Source organism: Haemorhous mexicanus, chromosome 17, assembly GCF_027477595.1.
Source record: "Haemorhous mexicanus isolate bHaeMex1 chromosome 17, bHaeMex1.pri, whole genome shotgun sequence".
In the NCBI taxonomy this organism is placed as follows: domain Eukaryota; kingdom Metazoa; phylum Chordata; class Aves; order Passeriformes; family Fringillidae; genus Haemorhous; species Haemorhous mexicanus.
This window is the reverse complement of record NC_082357.1, coordinates 14181751-14205319: the sequence shown is the minus strand read 5'-3', so window position 1 is coordinate 14205319 and position 23569 is coordinate 14181751. Positions and strand designations below refer to the sequence as shown.

The 23569-nt window shown below is 50.5% G+C and overlaps 1 protein-coding gene across 2 annotated transcripts in view; it reads left to right on the top strand.

Moving 5' to 3' along the window:
* Positions 1-23569, top strand: part of PEMT (phosphatidylethanolamine N-methyltransferase) — a 41687-nt gene that overhangs the window by 4713 nt on the left and 13405 nt on the right. For both annotated transcript variants that reach the window (XM_059861255.1, XM_059861256.1), the window contains exon 3: positions 17517-17632. In XM_059861255.1, coding sequence (XP_059717238.1) covers positions 17517-17632 — 116 coding nt within the window. The remainder of the gene's footprint in view (positions 1-17516; positions 17633-23569) is intronic.

Below are 23569 nucleotides of genomic sequence, written 5' to 3'. Positions count from 1 at the left end.
CCCTTGCTCCATGCAGTGCAGGAGAGGCACATCCCAAGGCCTTGATCATAGCAAGGTGACCTGGTGAGCACCAGGCATGTTTCTGTGGGACAAAACCTGTAGAGTTTGGGGATGAAGCACGAACTCTGGAGGCTGTGGAGGAGTGTATTCTCCAGAGAAAAATGTGATGCTTGTCAGGTTGGTGGATGTACTTTAGGTAAGAGCAATTTTGAGGACCAGAGCCTAAATGGGGCAATTTGCAGACTCCAGCTGGGCCGTGCTGATGCTCTCTCCTGTTCTCTACAGGGGAGAAAAGCTCTTCCAGAAGGCCTCAGGACTCGCAATTCCCACCTTCCTCCCTGCAGGCATGTGCAGGAGGGTACCAGCAATATCTCCCCAGGGCCACCTGCTGCATTTCCTCACCAAACCCTGGGCTTGCACCCCCTCTTCTGCTTCCACTCTCTTCATGCCAGTTAAAATCCTGTCCATCCCTGGACAGGTTATATTGTCCATGGCATAGCCTGAATGTGTTTCTGCACTATTCTCTAGTACTATTCTCTAGTTTTTCTCATATTTTTTCCTCTCTCCTGCTCTGCTTCTCTGCTTTCCCACCCACTGTGTCTGTTATGAGAGAAGCTGCTGGGAGCTGTGGTCCCACAGGAGGCAGGGTGCAGGTGAGGTCTCAAAAGGAAGCAGCAGAGCTCTTTTGGGAATGAAATCACTTAAAACTCCCTGAGGATGTTCAGTGCAGCCAGGAGACCTGAGCCACTATGGGGCTGTAGAGGAGCACCCGGCAAGGAGCAGGCACATCTCTGGAGCTGTGCCATAAAATGTTAATGAGGCCAGAGCAGCAGGAACTTCAATAAATCCCATCTGTGTTTGGAAAGCCGCAGAACGATGGGAGAAACTTCTCATCCCTTGGTAACTAAGGAAGGCATTAAATAAAAACTCCTCAGGGACAAACATTTTCAAGCCGAGAGAGGCAGATAACCTGCATGCAGGAGGCTCTAAAGAGCTGGCTGAGTCTTGGCACTGGAGGACTTTCTAGAAAGCTGGAAGGTTTCTGTCACTCCCAGTAGCAGCCAGGCATAGCCATGAGGCCAGCAGTCTGACGTCCATCACCACGCAAGTGAGTTTGAAGTGGGGAGTGCATCCATCAGCAATCTTTTCTTGATTTGAGCCTCTTAAAAATTTAGGTCTGGCGTCATGGACTGATTTAGAAATGGCTCATCATCAGCTGGCACCCTCACTCCTCCCGTCACCTCTGGTCACCCCCGAGAGACACCCGTGTGTCTCACAGGAATCTGCAGGGTGAAACCTCAAATGTCACAGCTAGGAATGGGCTAAGCATAATTTAGTGTGATTTCAAAGAAAATAGACCCCATCAGACAGTGATTTTATTCTTCAAGGTTGCAGCTTTTCCTGTTCAGGGTAGCACGATCTCTGTTCTAGACTTCTGTCAAGCGTTTAAGCTGCATGAGGTTTTGATTAAAGAAGTAGTTGCACAGGGACCTGGGCTGACAACGCTGGGCTCCTGATGGATGTGTATCTCTTGGTTCATTTATTTTTAATTTCCCATCCTTTTCTCCTTCTTTGGAGACTGGAGGAGTCTGCCTAGTGGGTAAGAAGTGCTTGCACTGGAAGGGAGGGGGGAGATTGCAGACACTGGCAGTCTGATTTCACCTACCTCTGACCACTTCTTGCTGAACTTGGAGGAAGGTGCCTGGCCCAAAACATCCCCAACGCTGCTGGGAAGTAGATGGAAGCTCAGGAGATGCCAGGATTCAAACCTCAGTGAGCCAAAGCTTGAGAAACCTTTTGGGGACAGGAGAAAAAAGCCTGATGCTGGGAGATTTCAGCAGCTCTCGCTGCCTGTCTTAGAGAAGGAAAGGATTGAGCTGTGGCTTGATGGTGGTGTGTCAGCACCTCGCTGGGGAAAGGAAATTGCAGGGTATAAAATAACTGTGTGAGGGCTGGGATGGCAGCAGAGCCGTGCAGGGAGTGCACCTCAGTCACATGAAGTTTACAGGACTGGGAGATGAATGAATTGAGAGGATTCAATATTTTTTTTCTGGCCTTCAAATTCTGTCAACCTGAGAGACTTTTGTGGGCTCCCCCACAAACCTTTGCCTTCCTCCAGCTGCAGGGGAGAGCAGAAAACAGCCCTCAACCAGCTTCTGGAAAGTGCTTTTAGACCCCATCATAGCAGCCATGGCACAGCGGCGATGATTATCTGCTTATAACAGATGCTAGATCAATAGCAGGGCTTCAAGCTACGCTGCAAGGCAATTGACTGCAGAAAGTGTTTCTTTATTGGGGTAAAGCTGGGCTTGCAACGAGGCTCAGATCCGCTCTTACATCTCCGGTCTTAAAATGTCACCACCAGCTCTGATGCCTTTCATCCTTTGTGCAGGGAGAGAACGCGCATTATTCATAATTGGACTCTCTACCAGGCAGCAATAGCCATTTTCATTTCCTACAATAGCTGAGAAAGAGTGAGGATTTGCCTTTTTTTTTTTTTTTTCCCATCTCCCAAATAGCATTTAGTGGCAATTTTATTCCAAGTGACTCGGTAACGCTTTCACTCCGGCAGCGAGGGCTTCGCAGCGCCGCTGGAACGCGCGGAAGCGGACGGCATCGATTCTCCAGCTCTCGTAACAGAGCCAGTCCTGCCTGGGTGTGTAACACCAGGCCTGTTTGTCTCCTAAATTTAGCTTTCCCAGCCTGTTGGCACCACTGTGAGTCTCATAACAAGCACCAGAACTGGGTCGCACCCTCCGGCGTGCCGGCTGGACTGGCACAATTAGGAGCGCTGTCACCTTGAGGGAAAGCCACATCCTCTGTCCCAGCTCTGCTTCCCACAACCTCACAGCTGGAGGTGCTGGTGTTTTCATCTAAATCCTCTTGAAGAAGCTGTGCAATGTATTTTTATGATGTCCCTGCAGGCTGAGCTCCTGTGGTGGGGGTATGGTGGAGCCCAGCCTGGCCAGGCAGCTGTGAGCTGAGATGCTTTGTCTGTGTGTCGAGCTGGGCACGGTCGTAGGGCTCTGGGTGAGGTGGTGACAGTCATTCCAGCAGCTGCCCACCCACTGTGCAGGGGTACCTGCCAAGGCAAGCTGTGTTTGGGAAGCTGAGCCATTCCTGTGCCTGTTCCTAGAGTGAATTTGGGATCCAGCTGGTGTGTGACGTGCCAGCTCAGCATTTCTCAAAACCAAGGTCAGAATCTGCCTCTCACCTCACAGCTGACCCGATAAGCAACCTCCTTTTTTTAGCATCTGCAGAGTGCTTCTGTGAAAACTTAGGGTCTTTGTTGTGTATACTGGACTTCTCTTGTTTAGTATTTTAAAAATAAACTGCAGGCTTCTGGCAGCCCTGCTGGAATAAGTCAGCACACACACAAAAGATGAAAAAAAAAATATTTAAGCCAAGAGTCTTGTTTCCATATGGAATCAGAGGATTATCTTTAGACCCTGGAAGCTGGAAGAGGCCCTTTCTTCTCCATCCCACTCCATCCCTCTCCTGCCATCCTGCTGGTAAGCCTTCTCACGTGCAAGTCTGTGGCCACCTGTGTCTCACGGGACAAAGGAAAGGGTGCAGCTGGAAGCAAAAAAGAAAGTGTTTTATCTACCCAGACTGAGAGGTGTGGAAGAGGCAGCTCCTCCTGTGTGGCCCTGGGCTGTGGCAGTGTTTGTGCATAGCCTGGGGACTGGGAGCTGCTGGAGGGGAGAAACTCACTGCCACCCCTGGAATGTCAGTGATCCAGGGGCTGGGCAGGGGCCTGCCACAGTCCCAGACGTGAGCTGGATGTATTCCAGCTGTGCCATGGCACAGATTGTTTAGCAGAAGCCTGCCCAGTTCCCAGAAGGATGGGCTCTCCCAAAATAGGCTGTTTTGATGGAGAAATGCAGACACTCAGTGTGCTGGGTGCTCTTGGGAGGTTATTTCTGTCAGCCCCGCTGCTGTGCCTCCATCAGGATGCAGCTGCATCTTCTGCATGTCTGGAGATTCATGGTGGGGAGGCAGTCCTTGGGGTTTCATGGTGAGGGTGCTGACCCTGGCAGGCTGATGGCACCCCAAAGAAAATGCCACCTCATTTCCCTGATTTTTTCCCTCCTGGATGAACTCGGAGGGGACACATCTCCAGTTGCTCACAGGGCAGCTAGATTAGTAAATCACTAAAGCAAAACCCTCCATGTGTTTTCCACCTCTATAATGACCTCAGTGACATGTACAGCTGGAAATGGCTCTTGGCAGGAGCATCCCACATCCCTGCTCTCCTGAGTGTGGCATCAGATACTTCAGCAGCCTTTTCAAAGCTGTGCTTGTTGGAAATTTGTTCCTTGTAAACATTAGGAACCTCATTTTAATTAAAACAAACAAGTATGTGCAGCCTCCCAGGCTGCCTGCCTGCATCAGCCCCCTTACATTCCCCTTCCTAAGGGATCCTGACAAACCTTTAAAACCCCTGTACCCAAACCCAGGGGGAAAAAATTGATTTTTGGAAGCTGGTGCTGATGTATTTCATTGAAGGAGGACATGAGCTGTGGACACAAGAGTGTGCCTGGGTTGGTTGATATATGGCAGAGAGATGGGAGCAGCAGTGCACTGACTGTACAGAGCAAGGAGTTTTGATTTTGGAGGGTGACCCCAATCCAGGGGAAGGGCTGTGGAGCTGCTGCCTGAATTTTCCTGTTCCCTACCAAACCATCTGAACTTCTGTGCTTGCTCCCATGCAGGAATGAGGTGTAACTTTCTTAGGAAGTTAAAAATTTGGTTTCCAGAAAACACCTGCACATGCACATGGCTTGGACTGGTGGAAAACTGGTGGGAACTCTTGATTTTCCCATGTGTCATTGAAATCCTGAACGTCTGTGATGAAGTACAGACTCACCTGGATTGGACAATATCTTACTTGTCTTTTTCTTTGTGAAACCTTTTTTTGTTCTCTCTTTTTACTCCCCCAGCCCAGGGATGATGCAGCCGTGGGCTCATTCTGCAGGTCTGCATGTGCAAGCTCTGCTTTGTCTGGCTGAAGGGTTTTCACTTGCTATCTGTGTAGGCATATTTTTGGTGTGATCCTTTCTGTACTTCGGGGAAGAAAAGGGCTATGAACAGCTCACAGCCCTGAAGAGGGTGAAATGGAGATGGGTTTTAGCAATTTTCTGTGCTTTTGGCTGTTGTGGGGAAGCCTGACGGTCAGGGCTCCCAGAACGCCTTCGTCACCTCCTTTGTACCGTGGGAGGTTTGCTCATTATCTGGTTTCTGCTTCGCTTATAAAAGAAGCTGTAATTGTAGCAGCTCCTTGCCATAAAAGCAGAAAGACATTTTCTGTGAAGGAAAGTGTACATGCAGCTTTTATGAGCCTTTACAGTACTTCTTCTGCCCGCTTTTCTTGCCTCCTGCCCTTTGTCCAGCATCATCTCTGTGCCTGCCTGCTGCTCAGCATGACCACCTCTGGCTCAAACCTGTTCTCTGCACCTTTTAGATGGAAAAAGTTGGGCATCCTCCTTGTCAGTCTTGTTGGGTGAAGGGAAGACAGACCCCAGATCCCCCCGTGTAGTCAGGTGTTCCAATTCCTGCCTCTTCCCTCAGAGCTGCCAGCCCAATAGCAGATGCTCGATCTGCATCATCCCAGGTAGGGTTTTGGACTGGGGAAGAGAACCTTGTCCATCTGTCTGTGACTGAGGTGTCCATCTGTAACAGGAAGTAACACCCAATCTGATCACTTTGAGGCACACACGCCTGTTCCTATAAAAAGCCAGAATGACCTCAGACGAGATACTGTATTTTTAACTATGAAGCATTCCTACTAAGTGCCCTTTCCTGTTTATTTTTACCAGGACATTGTTGTAATGACTGCAGACTTACTCATTTCATTCCCAAGGCTGGAGAGCAGCATTGAATTAGTTTCATTCTGAGATTTTGTTGTACAATCATTTTCCAGAGACTGATGAAGCCAAAGCGGGTGCATTGCCCAGTGGAGGAACATTACTTTTCTTCCTGTACCCATTAAGCTTTGGCCACTGGTGCAGATGTGAGTAGATCCATATCTGGAAGGACTTTCTCGGCCTCTCTCCTCCAGCTCTGTGCAGGCCTCTAGTAGAAATTTGTGGAGCAAAAGGCTGTGCAAATCTTTGAGCACTGGATGCAGGGCTGGTATCTGTATCCCAGCACTGGGCTTTGAGGCTGCAGGAAGAGGAAGGAGCTCCCCTGGCATGCAGATCACTGAATCTGAGGATGACTGAGTGTTCACTCAGCTTTTGGGTTCCTTTTCTTGCATTGAACAGATGAACAAACACCATGGGGCACGTGGTTACACCCACCCCCACCCAGAGGAACCCCAGTTCTGACACCAGAGGGGTCCAGTGGCTGTGTTTAACCCTTCAGGCTGTTATTACCTGTTGTGCCCGTATGTTGAACATCTCATCCCTGGGCAGGGGGGAACAGAGCCCACGTTACATAAAGATCACATTGTCCCTCTCTATTGTTGCTACCACGACAGCAGCATCGCAAACATGCGTGTCCTCAGTGGGAAATGTTCCCAGGGGAGCTTAACACGGAGCGTGGAACATGATCTGTCCAGCTGGGAGAGGACAGGAGGCCCTTCCAGACGAAATCAGTGCTTTGCTGAGCATGGCCAGTGCAGCCAGTACCTCTATTCCAACCACCTCTCACTCCTCTGTGAAGGAGTATTGGATTTCTCTTGCATTTTGTGCTCTCTGAGGCGGATTTATTTTCTTCTCCCCCCTTCCCTGTCCCCCTCCCATCACAGCTCCTGGGGGAACGATGAGCGGGTACACGCTGTCCAGAGGATGGGTGTGTTGGGACTCCTTATTAGCAGACTTATTCTAGAGAATTAAACCCTAATTTCACAAAAGGGCAGCAAGAGAGAGGCTGCAGCTCTGGGAGAAGCTGAGTTGGCTTTGTGTGTTGTTTGCAAATAGCACAAGAAGTCCTGGTCTGAGCCTGCTGGTCCTGGTCACTGGGGTATTGTGACCAAAAGAGTAATTGCTGTGTTTCTTTCCTATTTAAAACAAAAATTACAAAGTCGTGTACAAGGAAACCAGCCATGGCTCCTCTACCATGCTGTCCCTTGTGCCTCCACTTGTTTTTGGTTTCAGGCAGGGCTTTAAAATGTTCCTATTCCTCTTCCATTTCATCTTTTTACCACCCCTCTGCAAAGTGTTCCTCTGCGTTGCCTGTCATTGTTTCTCCCTGAATTAATTGTTGTGTGTAATTGTGACCTGCTGCAGGACGCTGCCTTGCTCTATTAGAGAGAGGTGCTAATGAAGAACATTGGGTACCACATTACAGGAGAGCAAGGCTCTGCTCTCTGGGACGTGTACTTGCTGTACTGGTACTGCCAGCCTGGCAGAAATGGTGTTTTTGTCTCATCACTCACTGGCTAATGATTGTAATTTTTACTTGCTGAGAAACTCTGCATATTATGGACTTCATTAACAGATACATGAGATGCTACCAGACCTGCATAAGGGGGGGAGAGGAAGAAAACAACCCCTGCGTGGAGGCAATTTTGTTATTTATCTGTAGCAGTAGAAGGGATGCAGAATTAGTGTGGGATTCGGCAGTGTGGCTAATGAGCTGGGCTGAGCTGGAATCCAAGCAAACCTATTAAGGAGAGCAAACTGCAAAGATGATGCCCAGTCCTGAAAACCTTCACATCAAACACAGGATCCAGGCAGTGCTGGGATGGCTCAGCTGCTTTATCTTCCTCTCTGTGGGGCTGGGTGTTTTTGTGCTGCTGGGTTTGTGTCTCTGGAGGCTGTTGCTTGCTGTCACCCACAGCCTTTCTCCATCCCCTTCTCTCATGCCAGCTCCCTCTTACTCATACATTGGGTGAATTGGAGCTTCTGATTTAATCTTTAAGACAACAGAGCCGGAGTATTTTCACTCCCATGGGCCACAGCTCCTTGAGTAATTGCCTGAATTGAAATATTGCAGCATCCAGCCCTAGTTTTCAATTGCAGGCAGCGTGACATCTGCAGGTTGGGCTGGCTGGGGACACTGGCTGCTCACAGTGGTACCTGAACCTGTATCTGCAATTAAATACAGGTCGTAGAGGAGAGAAAGAAACACCTGATTTAGCTGACACCTCCAGTATAGCTTTACACAGTCTCTGCAATGAATCAGAGGCTGCAAGTAATGTCAGTTGTTAGGTGACCTCAATCTCCTTTTACCTGGAGCCCGTGAAGGCTTGTTTCAGTTCAGGAACAGGATATTTCCTACATAGCACACTCTGGCTGAAGATTGAGCATTTTCACTCCACCTAGAATAACTGCTTGTTAATCAGGCTGACCTTATTTGCAACGGTGATAGCAATTGGAATTGGAGGTTTGCAGCAGCGTTGGGAAGCTTTGAGGAGCAGAATAGATGCAGATAAAGCTTTATCTCCACATTTTAAACCAAACCCAAGGCTCTGAGGTGAATTCAGGGGGGACTTGACCTCAGCACTGTGATCCCTTGGGATCCAGGGCCTCGTTTGGAAATAACGCTTCCGAACAGAGCTGCGAAAGTAAAAGGTCTTAAAAAAAAAAAAAAAAAAAAAGGAGAGATGTTTATCTTGTAACGTGGCATTTGTACTGAGTCCTTGCTGACAGTGTGGTGCAGCAAAGAGCTTGTCTTCCTAAATCCGTGCCAGTTCAAACATCGTCAGTGCTATTGTTGGATCGCTTTGTTTGAAAATGGGTCTGTTGGGTAGAGGGCCTGGTTCAATGAAAGCAGCTGTGTAGAACACTTCAGGCTCTTCCTCTGCTTTGCTTTATTTAGGGCTGCATGAGTACAAGCTACAGGAAAAAATCCCATGCAAATACAGGATGTGATGTGGGCAGAATGTTCTCAGTCACTCAGGAGACTGGCACACACCTTTGCTTCTGGTTTGTTTATGAAAGTGCCTGCTATGGGCTGCCTGTTTCCAATCTGTTTGCCCCAAGGAAAACACTCTGAGCTTCAGAGAAACGTGTGAAAATACAAGGCTTGTGGTTTTCTGGATGGGGACTGTGTGCAGTGGGAAGCTGAGTGTGGGCCAAGTCATCTGGGCACGGAAGATGAAAAGAAATCTGGAAAAAAGCTTCACCGTCCTGCTCACGAGATGCTCATCTGGCAGCACTTGCCTTCCCTCTGAGCTCCAGCAGAGCCCCACATATTTGTAGGGACAGTTTCTGCCTTTCCCTAATCTCAGGAGATTATTTTATTTGGTTGCATTCCTGGTTTAGAAGAGCTGGGTGTGTCCCAGCTGCTCCCCATTCCCCCATGCAGCCCGTGTCCCTCCCACTGTTGGGCCATCCCTTCCACGGCCCAGGCTGGGACTGGGAAGGTCCTTCCCCATCCCGTGCTGTGCTCTGGAGAAATCATTATTTCACAAATAGTTTTTCCAAGGGATTTGCTGGCTGGGAAAATGGGGTTGGGCTGAGCCTGATTACCTGTGGTGGGAGCACATTGCCCTTCCCCTTCGCTCTCGGGGAGCTGATCATAAGGGCTCCCCATGCCCACGCTCAGAATTAATTAACACAGCTCGTTCTGGGTTATTGAAATCACCTGCCTTCAGCTTCCAGCTCTTTGGACATAAATCATGAGCTCTTTGCTTTGAGGAGAAAATGTTCAGATTTTGTGTTGGAAATTGCTAGCAAATACAGCTCATATTCTGTGTCATTTTTGTTTTTATTGAAGAGGAGAGGATGTGGCTCATGGAACATCAATGGACCCAGGCTGCCTTGGCATACACTAAGCAAGGGCTTGTTTTCATTGCAGCCAGCTAATGAGATCCTACTTTGACAAATCCCATAAACACTATTAGAGAAATGAAATTTTTTATCTCACTCTTTATCATGAGTGAATTCAAGGTAAAGGCTCATATGGAGGTAATCTGGAGGGATAACTCTGAGGTAAAGCATACCTAGTCTTTATGAAACCCTTATCTGTTTACCTGCAGACTTGTTTTGTTTCCCCAGCTCAAGGCTGTTAGCTGAGGTGACCTGTGCCATTTCAGTCCAATTACTTTCACTAGGCATGGGTGCAGGGAGGGTTGTTTTTTAGGCTAAAAGTGGTGGAGGCAGGCTGGGTTACTTCAATGTCCTTCCGCTTCTTTACAAGTGGAGTCACTTAATTCTTCTCCCCGTGTCAAAGCGCTCAGACTGGACCCTGTTGACCTCCTCACTGGCAGCATTCATGAGGACAGAGTCACTAGAAGAGGCACTCCAGCTTATGTTTCATCCTCTTAACTTGCTGGTTTGGGTGATGGGGACTGTAGACAATGAGGGTTTGTCATGCTGTCTCATCTCACTTCAGCTTTTTGGTTTTGGAGAGCAGTCCACCCTGCTCTCTGCTTCTAGGTAGTTCTTTTTTTCAGCACTTGGATGTTCTCCTTTTTTTTGAAGCCCTTTGTGTGTTCCAAGCCCCATGTTCCACTATGAGAGCCTGCAGACATGTGGTTTTTCCCTCTGTGCAGCTCTTTGTCACCTGGGTGTGCAGCCCTGGTGTTCCAGCTGGCTGTTCCTCACCTCAGTGTCCTTGCACAGCCAGGCCACACATCGCCTTGTCTCTCCAAAATCCCTCTCCTGTTTCTTTTGGCTGGAACAAACAACAAACCCCCCATCCAGAGCCAGTGAAAGGCAATGGAAAAATCCTCCTTGCGTCAAATCGACGCCTTCCTTTCCAAACTGAAAGCCCTTGGCAGACGTGGAGGAGCTGAGCTGTGCTGCTCAGCTGTGGCTCCCTGACAACTCTTACTGCCATCACACCAGTGAGGCAATGGGAAAGGGGAAAAACTTAACTGGTGTAGCTTCCAGTGGAGACCTGGATGAGGCAGCCTGTCCCCATCTCTTGGGACACTTGCCAGCCCTCAAACCGGGGTGCTTGGAGCCTCCAGGCTCTGCCAGAGTCCCTGCCATGCTCTGCCTCCACGTGCATGGGCACAGACTGTCACCTGTTGTCCCCAGTGCCTCTTGCTTGCCATCAAACCATCTCTGGGTGCATCTTTTTGTGGGGTATTACCATGAGAAAGCCTTTACAAGCTCCATGGACACAGCCCTCAGCCTGATTTGCCTCACAGCTCACATGAAACCATTAAGATGCTGCTTGTCTCTTCTCATATCAGTTCAATGTTTTAATTGCATGAACTGGAAGCTGCTGCTCCAGTACTTGGTGAGGGAACTTCACAAGGCTTTAATCATTTGCTAAAAAGCTTTCAGGCTGCATTACCATCCGATGGCTCTGTAATGGAGAGCCTGTGAGTTGAGAAACCTTCAGAGAAGTAATTCTGTCTCTGCATCAGGTAGTCCAAAGCTGCCACAGTTTTTCCTAGTGCAGGCAGGGAGCAGCTAAGGAAAGTGGAGCCCACTGGGATGCTGGCAGGAGCTTGGCAGCTGGGAGCAGCTCCTGCAAGGCAGTGTGCTGGCAGGAGGGGCTCAGAGCCTCATGGAGGTCTCCTGGTCATCCCAGGTGCCAGCTTCTCCTCCTGGGCAGTGTCCAGTGGGGGTGGCTCAGCCTCCAGCTCTGCAGTGCCAGCTTTCCATGATTTAGTGCTTGCAGAGGTGAGGGGTGATGCTCCCACCCCACCAAAGGGACAGCAGGTGGGATAAAGGCTGCTGGATGATCTGCTGGCCCCAGTGGAGGAGCGCAGCTGAGAGCTGGTGGTTCCCAGCCCAGAAGAGGTGGTGGGTGGGGAATGCCTGAGGGACTGGCCTGCTAAAGGCTGGAGGAGGGAAGACACCCGATGGTGCCCGTGTTGGGAATCACCGACCAGCGATGGGCACTGGGGTGGGCACGCAGGAGTCCCCACAGCCCAGCTCACCCTGCCTGTCTGCCAGGCCCTGCCCAGGGGGTGGCTTTGGGGCTCTTGTGGGTTGAGCACCCCTTCCCAGGGTCGTGTGCCCACCCAGGGCTGGCCTGGTGCTCCCACCAGCACAAGGGAAGGAGTTTTGTGCTTTGTATCGGAGGCACCGCTGTGCTGGGAACGTGACTGCAGGGAGGTGACAGCTAATTGCTGCAGCGAGTCAAGGACTGTTTAAGCAGCTAATTAATTCCTCCTAATCAGCCCTTGATCTGTTGAAAACTGCATGGCATTATCTCCTCTGCTGCAACACCTTGATAATTCCTGTCTGAATGGCCTTCACGGAGAACATATTTAAATAAACTCAATAGAGATTTCAGACAGATAGCAACTATAATTACCAGCTTGTACAAATTAAAACCGTGGTTTGTTCTGTTCTTTTCCTCCTGCCTTCGCTGCCCAGAGCTCCTGCTAATCATGTTCCTGCTGCCAGTGGCACGCAGGTCCCCGGGGCATTTTCTGCACATGCCTTTGGAAAGCCTGTGCCTGGTGCTGGGGTGGGCTGATGTGGCTGCACATGGGCACATGCCAGCCTCAGGTGGTGTCATTCCTGTGCCAGGGGCTCAGTGCTGTCCTGGTGAGCTGCAGGAGCAGCACCTACACATCCCGTGGGGTGGCCGTGCACGATCCTCCCCAGGAGCAGCCCTGCAGTTTCCCCTCCTCTCTCTCCTGAGCTTTGCAACATCCTGGAAACACAGAATTTTTCTCACCTAGGAGGGACTCGCTCAGCCAAAGTGATGCAGGCTGTCAGGGTGGCCCCAGTGTCCCCCTGGTGCTCTTGGTGCTGCCTTTTGGCACTGCTCTGTCTGCTCTGGGTGCTGCTGGCTGCAGCAGGGCTCGAGCCCCGAGGTAGGAGGGATAAGGTCAGGCCATACTCATTTCCTCCCCAGCCACTTGGGACAGCCAGAAAGGCTGGCTCCTCTGGCATTTGGCAAAGGTCAGCCAGACCCAGTGCTTGCATTTCCATTGCAGCCAGCTCTGTTTCCCTGCCTGCTCCTGGGAGCACCACAACCAGGCCCTGGGTGCTCAGGTCTATCTTTTTCCTCCCTGTCTTAAGATAAATGTCATATCTGTGAGTAGGGTTGTTTTCCAGCATCCGAGCAGTGACAGAGAGCAGAGACTGTCCTTATGCTTTAATGAGGGATTACAGGGAATCAGAAAGGGAAAAATGGATTTTTCATAACAGGAACAGGTCGATGCCTCTGGTCTCTGTGGGTGCAATAAGGGTAATATCAGGTTTCGTGCTCTTTCAGCAGGTCAGGAGCCAGGTGGGGCATGTCTTTCCCAGTGGGAGATGCTCACATGGAGCCACCTAAGCTCAGAGTCAGGGATTCTCCTGCCCTAGCACCCCAGGGGAGAACTAATCCCTGGCTGGCCTAGGAGAGGTCAGACTAAAGGAGAAATTTATTCTGTTGGAAGAAATTCCTTACTATAAAATTGGTGAGGCCCTGGCACAGGATGCCCAGAGAAGCTGCCCCGTCCCTGGGAGTGTCCAAGGCCAGGTTGGAGCAGCCTGGGATAGTGGAAGATGTCCCTGCCCATGGCAGGGGATGGAATGAGATGAGTTTAAGGTCCCTTCCAACCCAAACCACTCAGTGGTTCTATGAAAATAAATGTGCTCGGGTCAGTTTTGTCTGAAGGTTTTTGTTGAGTTGGGGCTGGATCACCCATATATCCAGGGTTTGCCCTATGAACTTGCATCCTCTTGGGACTGGGGCTCAGATGTGCCCTGGAGAGCTCATTGTTGTTCCTCTGGACTTTCCATGGAATTTCTGACTTCTGGACCCCTCAGCAGGCTTCCTAGACCCCATGGGATGGGGGAAAATCCTTCATGCTGTCCAATACTGTGAGATGGGTATGTAAAGGGAGGACATCCTGTACACTGTCATCTTTTCTCCATCCCAGACTTGGACACTGAATATTTCCATGCCAACAGTTTGTCCAGGGCAAGGGCAACCCAAGAAATGTGCAGAGCATCTCCCTGGCTGGATGATGGGATTTTGCAGGATGTAGTCCCAGCCCTTCTACCCTGCTCCCTGCAGAGCTGGGAAGCAGACATTCACCTCAATCCTCCTGTGCCTCAGTTTCCCTTGATTTGAAAGAAGCTGCTAATCCATCCCAGCCTCCCAGGAGTGCCACAAGGCTAAATTCACCAGTCTCTGCACGTTTTTCTTTGGGTACCATGGTGATGGGGCAATGTGAGGACATAAAATGACTGATTTGCATTGAGATGCAATGTGTCCCTTTGTCCTGAGCCTTTGGGCTATCTGGTTTCCTTGCCCATCTCTGGGGCGAGCCAGATATAGCAGTGGAGTCACATGAAACAGCACAAAGGCTCTAATTCAGAGCTGGGACTGAGCAATTAAAATGTAGCATGTTCAGAAGGCAGCTCCCCTGGATGGCAGACAAAAAGAATCAATTTCCTTGAAACAAATACTAAATATTAATGAGAGGCCATGGTCTGCCATGCACACAGAGCTGGAAGGAGCATTTCCCGTTGATCGCTGCGGAGGCAGGTTCGTGAGATGAAATTGCTTTTTGAGTGGTTATTTGTGGCCTTTCACGAGGTGGCTCGTGGTTTGCCTACCCAAAAAAAGGAGAAGGAAACGCAGAGCATTTCCATTTTCCATCAGGGCAGACACTGGGGATGTGTGCCTGTGCTTTCATTTTTGTTTACGCACTTGCCCGAGTGGTTGGGGAAATGTCTTGGAGCTGTTACGTAGAAATCAGCCCCAAATTTACGTCTAGAAGGAAGCAATTCCCTGGGAACATCAGCCAGCTGAGCCTGCCCCCAGAATGGCCTGCCAAAGGCAGAACATGGGACCCAAGAGCATCCCTGGCTTTGCAGCCACATCCGCTGGTTGATTTATTTCAATAACGAGCATTGGGGGAAACATTAAAAAAATTACTTGCAGCCCTCACCAAGTATCCTAAAGTGAAAGCAGAGTGCTGGGAGCTTAGGAAGAAGAATTTTTTCTATTGCTTTGACCCTTGGGTAAGTCAGGAAACTTTGTATTAACTCCATTTCCAAACTTGGAGTTGGAAGAAAAATAAAAATGCTGCTCTCTCTCCTTTTCCAGGACATGCAGCCCTGACATGGGGCTTGCCCATGGTCAGCCCAGTGCCCACCTTAGCTGGGAGGACAAACAGCACACCAGGAATGGGTGCAGCCTCCTGGGAGACTGCTGATCTCAGCCCTGCTCTGTCCCACACACAGCCATGGAAGATGCTGGAAGCATTTTGCATCCGTCACACAGTAAATAATAACACATTAGCTCACGATTTTATAAAGCCATTAAGGCTGCTGCTTAGCTGTGGGTCGATCGAGTGCTAATATTAGCTCAAAATGACTAAAATTAGAAAATTAGAACCCAGCCAGAACTAATTAGTTGTCCAAGGAATAGAACCAGAACCGGAACTAATTAATTGTTACTGAAATATCGCCGCAGGGCCCGGTGGGTGCCGCCGCTTCCAGCCCCGCTCTGGCTCCCAGCTTTGCTTAGGATGGCTCCTGTGTGGGCTTGAAAAGGAGCCTGGGGTCCCATCTGAAGGCTGTGACAGCTAAATAAGAGTTGGCATCTCAGTCCCAGCTGTGTGATGCAGCACAAACTGGGCTGTGCTGGGAGTGATCCCTTCGCAGCCGCGGCAGCTGCTGCCTGAAGGGCTCGGGAGCGCGGCCCCTCATCCCGGGATTGCTGCCCAGATGTGCCTTTCTAAAGGTGAGGGTAATTACACTGACCGCCTCCCAGAAGCACACCAGCTCTTCCCTCTGATCCCAGTGGCTCTGCCTTCTCCTTCTCCTTCAGCTCTGCTGCTGCTGAGGTGCTCTTCAGAGCTCCCTGAGCAAGCCAGGAGCTGCCATCCATGCAAACGCTGCCAGAATAATTTCCAGGGAATTAGGAAGCTGGTACAGATAACTGGCACGTGGCTGCATTTTTCCATCTCTGACTCAAGTCACCTGTATGGTCACTTCTTTTACTTTCCAAAGGTGGTAATGCACCTTATATTTCTTTTTCCACTCGCTCAGCACTCAAACAGCAGCTCCGATTTTAGCAGCAGCGTGACGCACGGTGTTTTAAATTCAATTTAGAATACAAACTATTTATACCAGCCAGAAAAAGGCAGTGAAGCAGCTCTCTCTGTCATGAGTGGATTTGTAATTTCAGAGCAATCATTGCATAACTAATTGAATCAGCTCTCAGCATGTGAAATCAGTGCCCCTGCTTATCAGAGGTTTTCATCGTTCCCCCCTCCTGAAGCCAGCAGTCCCCCTCCACCAGCAGCACTTTGTGCTTCTGCAACAGCCTGGGAAGAAAGCGAGACCTGCAAAGCTGCCTTTTTCTGCTCAAATTGAGCCAATAAATTACCAAATACATTCAGAGTAGATGAAAAGCTGGGTTGCAGGTGCCCCTGAAAGCCGCCCAGGCTCTGTGCGAGGGAGTGAAGTGCATTTGAAGCTAATCAAGTGCCAGCCATGTCTGAGAAGCAAATTGGTGCCGAGATGTTCTGCTGACTCCCACTTCCTGCTTCATTGCCCAGGTGTGCTCTCTCTCCCTGGCTGGAATTTCGGGTCTGATGTCTGATCCAAACCTCCGGCTTGGTGCCTGAAAGTGAAGCCTGAGAGGGCGATAAATATAGCAGCAGCTCTCCCAGGGATGCAGGAAAGGTAGAGAATAAAGTAGCTGTAAGGGTTTTTATCAGCTGGGACTTCTGGGCCTGGGTTTGGTGACTGGGGTGGGTCTGGTTCTGCAGATTTTGGGAGCAGCTCCAACCACCTGCATGCAGCAGCCCCTAGGGTGAGAGGGCACTTCCTCATCTGTGGGGCTGTTTGGGAAGGGGCCCATCAGCATCTGCAGAGCAGGGAACTGAACATGGGAACAAGGGAAGTGTGCTTTGGAGGATGCTAACACCTCCCCAGGGATGCTGTGTGTGGATATGGGAGTCCTGGGTGGTCACTGCCAGGCTGGCATGTAAGGAGGGCAGACTAAACCTGAATGGCTACAATTGCTGAGTGCTAATGAAGGCTAAGCTGGTGAAAGTGGAAGGAGATCTCTGGGCAAAGCTGGCAGATCTTGTCATGGGAAGGCTTGAGGGAGAGCTTGCAAACTTTTCTGGATCTGCAGAGGGAGGGGTTGTTCCTGGCAGGTGTGGTCCCTGGGACTGGTTGTGGGAGATGCCACAACCCAGAAAATGAGAGCTGAGCATCCCTGTGTTGCATCCCCTACTCAGAGATCTGTTTTCCTTTCAGGAGAGCAATATTAGGATCCACAGCAAGGGCCTCATTTCTGATGGTCAGGGGACAGCAATGCTCTCAGCCTTGTTGGAGACATGTCCAAGCCTTGTATTCCCTAAAACTGATGTGTAGGGTATTTTCTGGTTTGTTTTTTCTCCTTTTTTTTGAGCCTCTTGAGCCAGTTTAAGTCTCTTTTTTTTTTTTTGGTGCTGCTGGCTGACCTCGTGTGCAAGGGCATATGCAATGCAAGCAGGGTCTGGCCCAGGTGGGAGAAAGAGTTCCCATCCCCAGTCTTGATTCAGCCATGTCCCATCCGTGGCCTCCCCTTCTTCTTGCACAAAGCCACCCAGACAAAGTGTTCTGAGCGTGCGAGGCCAAGGCTGTGGGATTTGTGCTCCTGGGGCAGCGTGTTCCAGGCACCCCAACCACCCACTTTGTTTTCCCTTGTCTCTCCAGGTAGCCAGATGGGAGCACAAAACACGAGCACTCAGCCAAACCTTCGGCTCTCCCCGTGCTGCCTGTTACTGCCTGGGTGCTGTGATCCTGGTGCTGAACTGTGTGCGCAGCCACTGGTAAGGAGCTCACCCCGCTGCTGTAAATCCATGGAAAGAAATGCCCCTCTAGAGTGAGGGGGAAAAGGGACATTTGCTCAGCAGTGTTAAATCCAACCCCAGCGTATTGCTTTTCCATGGTTGGATAACTTCAGGCAGCAGCAGATTTATTCCAGGATTTGTAATAAAGATGAGGGAGGCAGCAGCATGGCAAAGCCATCAGTTTCTGTGGTCGTTAAGTGGCACGGGTTACCTTGCTCTTCTCCCTGGGGATGTTTCCTCTCTCCTGTGAGCAGCCCAGGTGGCAGGGCTGTTTACACAGGGTGGATCATATGTGACAGCAGAATTTTTTAATTTTCTTGTAAAAATCATAAACAAAATGAAAGCTGCTTTTAAGGAGCTGCAGTTTCCTGTGCAGAAGAGCAGGATTACCTGTGCACTTAACAATCAATCTCTTGAAACTCTTATCTGCTATCTCTAAACACTACCTGTGCTAGCTAATAGTATTGTATGACTGATACACCATACTCCATGGGAATATGTCCTTTAAAGTTCCCAGTGCAGCAGAGAGGTTTTACTGCAGAAGATTTCCTCAATGCCAGCAATTTATCTGCGATCTGCTTGGCTTTATCTCCACTGCTGTTAGGAGAGACAGACTCACTAAATTCCCAGGTTCAATTATACCAGGGTCACAGCTAATGGGTTGTTTAGTACTCTGGGTAATTTCCCAGGCGAAGAGTTCTCAGGTTGGAATTTGCACATGTGTTTAAGAGCTCTGCTTTCCTGGAAATGGCACCAGGACCTGCCCTTGCCCTTCTGTGTTTGTCCCAGCCACTGCTGATGGCAGAAACTGAAAGAAAGCTTGCAGTGAGCAAGGCTATAATCGAATGCAGAGGGCATGTGCATGTGCTGCTGATGTCTTAGTGACACAGCAGGCTTGGATTTTGCTGGAGAATGTCTCAACAGTCTCTTGCACAAATTACATAGTCATTTGTTGTCTGGGAAGCAATGCAAAGCCTTGTCCTTGCCTTTAATTAAAAACACAGCTGGTGGAGGGACAATCTTCATTTCCAGTGGTCCTGCTGGCTCCTGGGTCAGCGAGGCTCATGGGTCACAGCAAGGCACTGAGTGGGAGCTGCTGTGAGCCAAAGTAGCCTCGTGTGCCCTGGCACTGTGTCACACTTTGCCCCTGCAGAGCCCTCAGAGCCCCACCAGGGCTGTGTCCTGAGTCTGTGGGGACTGTGGGACTCACTGGGTTTGGCTCTGCCTGTGCAGCCCAGCAGTTGGGCCCTGAAGGAAGCAGCAAGGTCGATCCAGGGGCTGGAAAAGCCCCCTCTGGACCTTGGGTTTGGAGGAGAGGCTTTGGAAGATGGGGCAGCTCAGCCCCAGCAGAGCACAGATGAGACAGCCCGTCCTGATGGGCCAAAGCCTTTCAGATGCAATGGAAAGTTTATTTTGCTCAGATGTTTCCACGTGGTTGAGTTGTTCCTTCACCCTTTCCTTGGTGCTGAAGTTGACTTGAGTGATGGCTACCAGGCTTTGGAGGCTCTTCTGGCAAGGCAAGCCCTTAACTGTGGGAGGGATTGGGTGGTTCCAGGGTGATCATCAGGGCAGCAACTGCTGGAGTTATCCCAAAACACACCTGGGAGCCTCCATTCCCAGTTCAGCCAGCCCTCCAGGGCTGCCCAAGGCTTATTGCTCCAGCCTGGAGAGCTTTTGCTGCTTGGCAAGGATTCATCCTGCCCCTTACCCTTGCAGGAGGTGATCAGCCAGGGCCAGCCCAGGGTTCCACTGACCAGAGGGGCTTCGTGTGACACAGTCAAAATCATCTCAGTGACCAGTGATGCTGGTAGAGACATGTCTAACTGCTCTTGCTATTTTGCTTTTCCCTTTATTTTATTCTCTGAGCAGGTTTTCTGCTCCTCAGCCCCTTGGAGACCATCCCTTGGCACGGGCTGTGCCTGGCACGGTGTCCAGGGTGACTTGTGCAGAGCGTGAGGGCTGCTGATAGTGAGCAAAAAGGCAGCCTCAGGGGTCCCTCCAGCTCCAGTGCTGTAATCCAGCCTTTAAAACTCCTCTTTTCCTGCTCTGGGGACTTGTTACGTGGGTGGGGGCTGCCAGGCAGCGATGAGGAGCCCAGGGGATGTTTCTTTTGGTTTTAAAAGCCTCCTTCCTTTTTGCAGCTGAATTTTGGAAAGGCTCTGAGCTGGAGGCGGAGGAGAGGAGGGCAGAGCAGACAGAACTTTGGGAGTGGGTTGGCATTTTAGCTGACAGCACCTGGGAGCCAGGATGTGTGGCTGCTTCACATGGGGTCTGTGCTGGGGTCCTTCCTCAGCCCAGCACCCTGATGCTCTCGTGCCAGCTCAGCTCCAAAAGGATACTTTGCTTGTAAGAAGAGGGATGTCTTTGTGCTCAATTAAGCAATTAGATGCTTCCCAGCTCTCAGCTTCATTATCAGCCTTGGCTTGCAATCCAGACTGACCTGTGACCAGAGGGGACCTGCTTAGTCAAGTGCACAAGACAAGCATCCTTAATTGCTTTGCTGCAATGATTATTTTCATTACAACAGTTTCTTTCTGCAATAAGCAAGGAGCTTCCATCACCGAGGTTTTAATCTGTGAAAACAACTCCTGAACTTTTGAACTGTGTGCAGTTTGTGGCTGTTATCTCTGTGACATGGGACGTGACAACCTTCACTGTCCTCCAAATTCCCATCCACTATCTCTCTCTCCTCCCTCACCACGTTGTTGGTATCTTTCCCTGCATCAGTTTATTCACAATTAGCCACTGGCACTGCCTCCAAGCCTCCCTGCACTGCCTTTGGCACACACTGGCACACTCCCCACCCTTGGGCAGGTACCCAGGGAGGTTCTGGGCCTCCCTCCTGAAGGGTCTCAGGATGTTTGCCTGAGCTTAAAGGCAACACCCACGTGCACACCTTGGCCGGGAGGGCTGCAGCTTTTGGGGTGTCTCAGTGTGAGTCCCACAGAGGCTGTGCCAGCCAGTGCCACTGCCAGTGGCTCAGTGACATCGTGCTGCAGGCTGGCATCAAGTCCTGCATTGATGCCACACTCTGGGTATTGCCTCCTGTGTGGATTTCTCACTTGGAGCTGATGCTTCCAAGAAAATAAATCCTCCCTGGGACGGGATTTTGCACAGAAAAGGGATTGTTTGTCATTGCCAGGTAGTGCCTCTCACCTTATTCTCAATCCTGTTTAATTTTGTGAGCTGGCACCATGAGTGAGTGTGCTATAAATGGCATTGATCCCGGAACCACAGGGCCCTGTGTGCAGAAGTGACCGAGCCTGGTGATGGGAATCAAGCATGGCCTGACAGAGCTGGTGCCCCCTCTGAGCCACAGTGCCAGAAATATCTGATCCTTGCTCAGGAAAAGGCCCAGGGAGCCAACAGCACCTCCTGCCCACGGCATCCAGATGAGGAAACCTCACAGCTCAGATGTAAGGCAGGGGGAGAAGCTGCCACAGCCCCCAGCTGACCTAAATAACACACACACCCCAGTGCTGTCAGAAAAGCAGAGTCATTATTGGCAGAAGAAGCTGTGAGGATGATGACCAGGCTGACAATTGCCAGTGATATTGGCAGGACGATTTCAGTGTTGTTGAGGTTGCTGTTTTCTAATGAACAAGATCTTTTGTTGCAGCTTGTGCTGCTGGGCACCACCGGATGGTTTTTATCCCTGTTGCCTCCTTTAGCCAAGAAGAACAAAACCTCCAGCATGGGGGACAGACAGACGCCCCACACAGGGACTGTGGCACCTTGCAGGGGTGGCTGTTGTCACCGAAACCCTGGTTGCCTGTACCACTGCTGCTTCCTTGCTGCCTGCTGGCCCCTGGCCCAATTCTGCTCCAATTGTGCTTCTCAGCCCCAGTTTCCAGGCTGGTTTTTGGGATCAGGCAGGGAGCACTGCTGGGCTGCTCCCTGCAGCGACCCAGTTTGCTGGAAGAGGTCTTTGTCCTCCTTTGGAGGAGAGGGATGACAAAATGCACTTGGTGGGGGCCACTGGGAAATGCCCCCAACAAGACCTAGAAACCTCAGCTTCTCTTTTAGTACAATATTTCTGTGTTTTCTTCCTGCTCCACGTGGCCTTTGGGGATGTGTTTTGGACTGTGACTTGTTGAGTTTTCTGGTTGAATAAATCAGCACCTGCTGTGCAAACCTGGCTGCATGTCCTGTCCGTGTCCCAGCCAGAGGATCTGCTGCCCCTTTCCCTCACTCCCACTTTCTTCCTGTGAACCCCCTGGTGTGACATGTCTATCCCCATAGTGCAGAGCCATTTTGAGTGGTTTTCCAGTTCATGTGGTATATTATGTGGCAGACAGAAAGAGGAGAGATTCAGACTAGATATAAGGAAGAATTTTTTAATGAGGAAATGTTTTATGAGGATACACATGTTGCCCGGAGAAGCTGTGGCTTCCCCATCCCTGGAAGTGTCCAAGGCCAGGTTGGGTGGGGCTTGGAGCACCCTGGGGTGGTGGAGGGTGTCCCTGCGCATGGCAGGGGTTTGGAAGTGGATGGGCTTTAGGTCCCTTCCAACCCAAACCATCCTGGGATTCCCACAGAGCACTGATAAAGACTTCTGCGTGTCTGAGCAAGCCCCTCTCTGTTTTTGGAAGGGTGGGCAGAACAATGCCTCCTGCTTTGACTGCTTCTGTCCTGCCAGGAATTAGCCAAATCTGCCAGTTTGGCCAGAGCAGAGTTGAAGGATTTGGGCTTTTCCCAGCTGGTGCAGAATGTGAGCCTCTGGCTTCATGCTGCAAACTGGCAAATGGGGGGAGCTGTCAGGGGAAGCCCCATTACCTTTGCAAAAGCTGGGGGCATCTTCCAAGCCCTGCCATGGCAGCAGCCAGGGATGTGATCAAAGTAGGTCTGAGCCTCACCACCCTCCCTGTGCTGGAGGAGGGATGGATGCTCCTCACCATGGCAATGGCTCAGCTCAGCACAGAATGCAGTTCCAGGTACTGGGACAAAGCCTGGCTCTAATTGCTGTCCTCTTGGATGCTGAGCTGCGCCGCTGCCTTGTCGTGAGCCTGAAATAAATGTTGTCACCAACGTGACTCAGAGGCACATGAAGGAAGGGACTGGTTTCATGACAGACTGAAATATGTCATATTTCAGCTCCCTAGCAAGGGAAATGCCCCAAACCTTGTCCTTCCCTGCCAGGGAGGGTGAAACACGGCCAGGGAGGCTCCCTCAGCGTGGTGGATGCTGCAATAATTGATGGCTCCGTGCTGCTTGTCACGGCCCAGCATCATAAATGCTTAAAAGGTTTATTTACCAATTCTGAAAACTCCTGAGCGCATCATGTTTAATGCAAATACAGAGTGTGTTTAGGAAGATATAAACCATTCCTAGAGGGAAAGACAGTCCATTATCTCCGTGCAAACACCTCCCTCCCAAGCTGTAAGCCAGACAGCAGGGAACTGAGCAAGACATGCTGATGAGAATAACTAATGCAGGCCTATCCGACCATGGGAAGGAAGGATGGGATCATCTGGAGCAGGAGAGACAGCTTTGCCAAAACAAACCATTCCATGTGCTGGTTGCAAAACTTCCCATGCTGATTTCCAGCCAACCAGTTTGTGTTCTTGAAGCCACCTTTGTTCAATGTTCTGAGACCAAATCGGGTCATCAGCATGGGATAGAGGAGCCCCAAGGATGTGAGAGGGTGTGAATCCAGAACAAGAAGCAGGCTCTGAGGGCTTTGCTCTTGCTGTACTTCTTTCTGCTTTGCCATCTCTTTGCCAATGCCTGGCATCCAGGTGGGTTCCAGCACAGCATTGCTGTCCCAGGTTTGCCTCCCTGAGGATCAGCAAATTCCTGTAACATCCTTCTTGGTGCTGATGCCCTCTGGATAGGTCCAGGTCAGATGTGGAGCCAAACCTTCATGCTGTGAAAGGCACATCCTCCTCTGTGTGAGGAAGGAGCTGCAGAGCATCC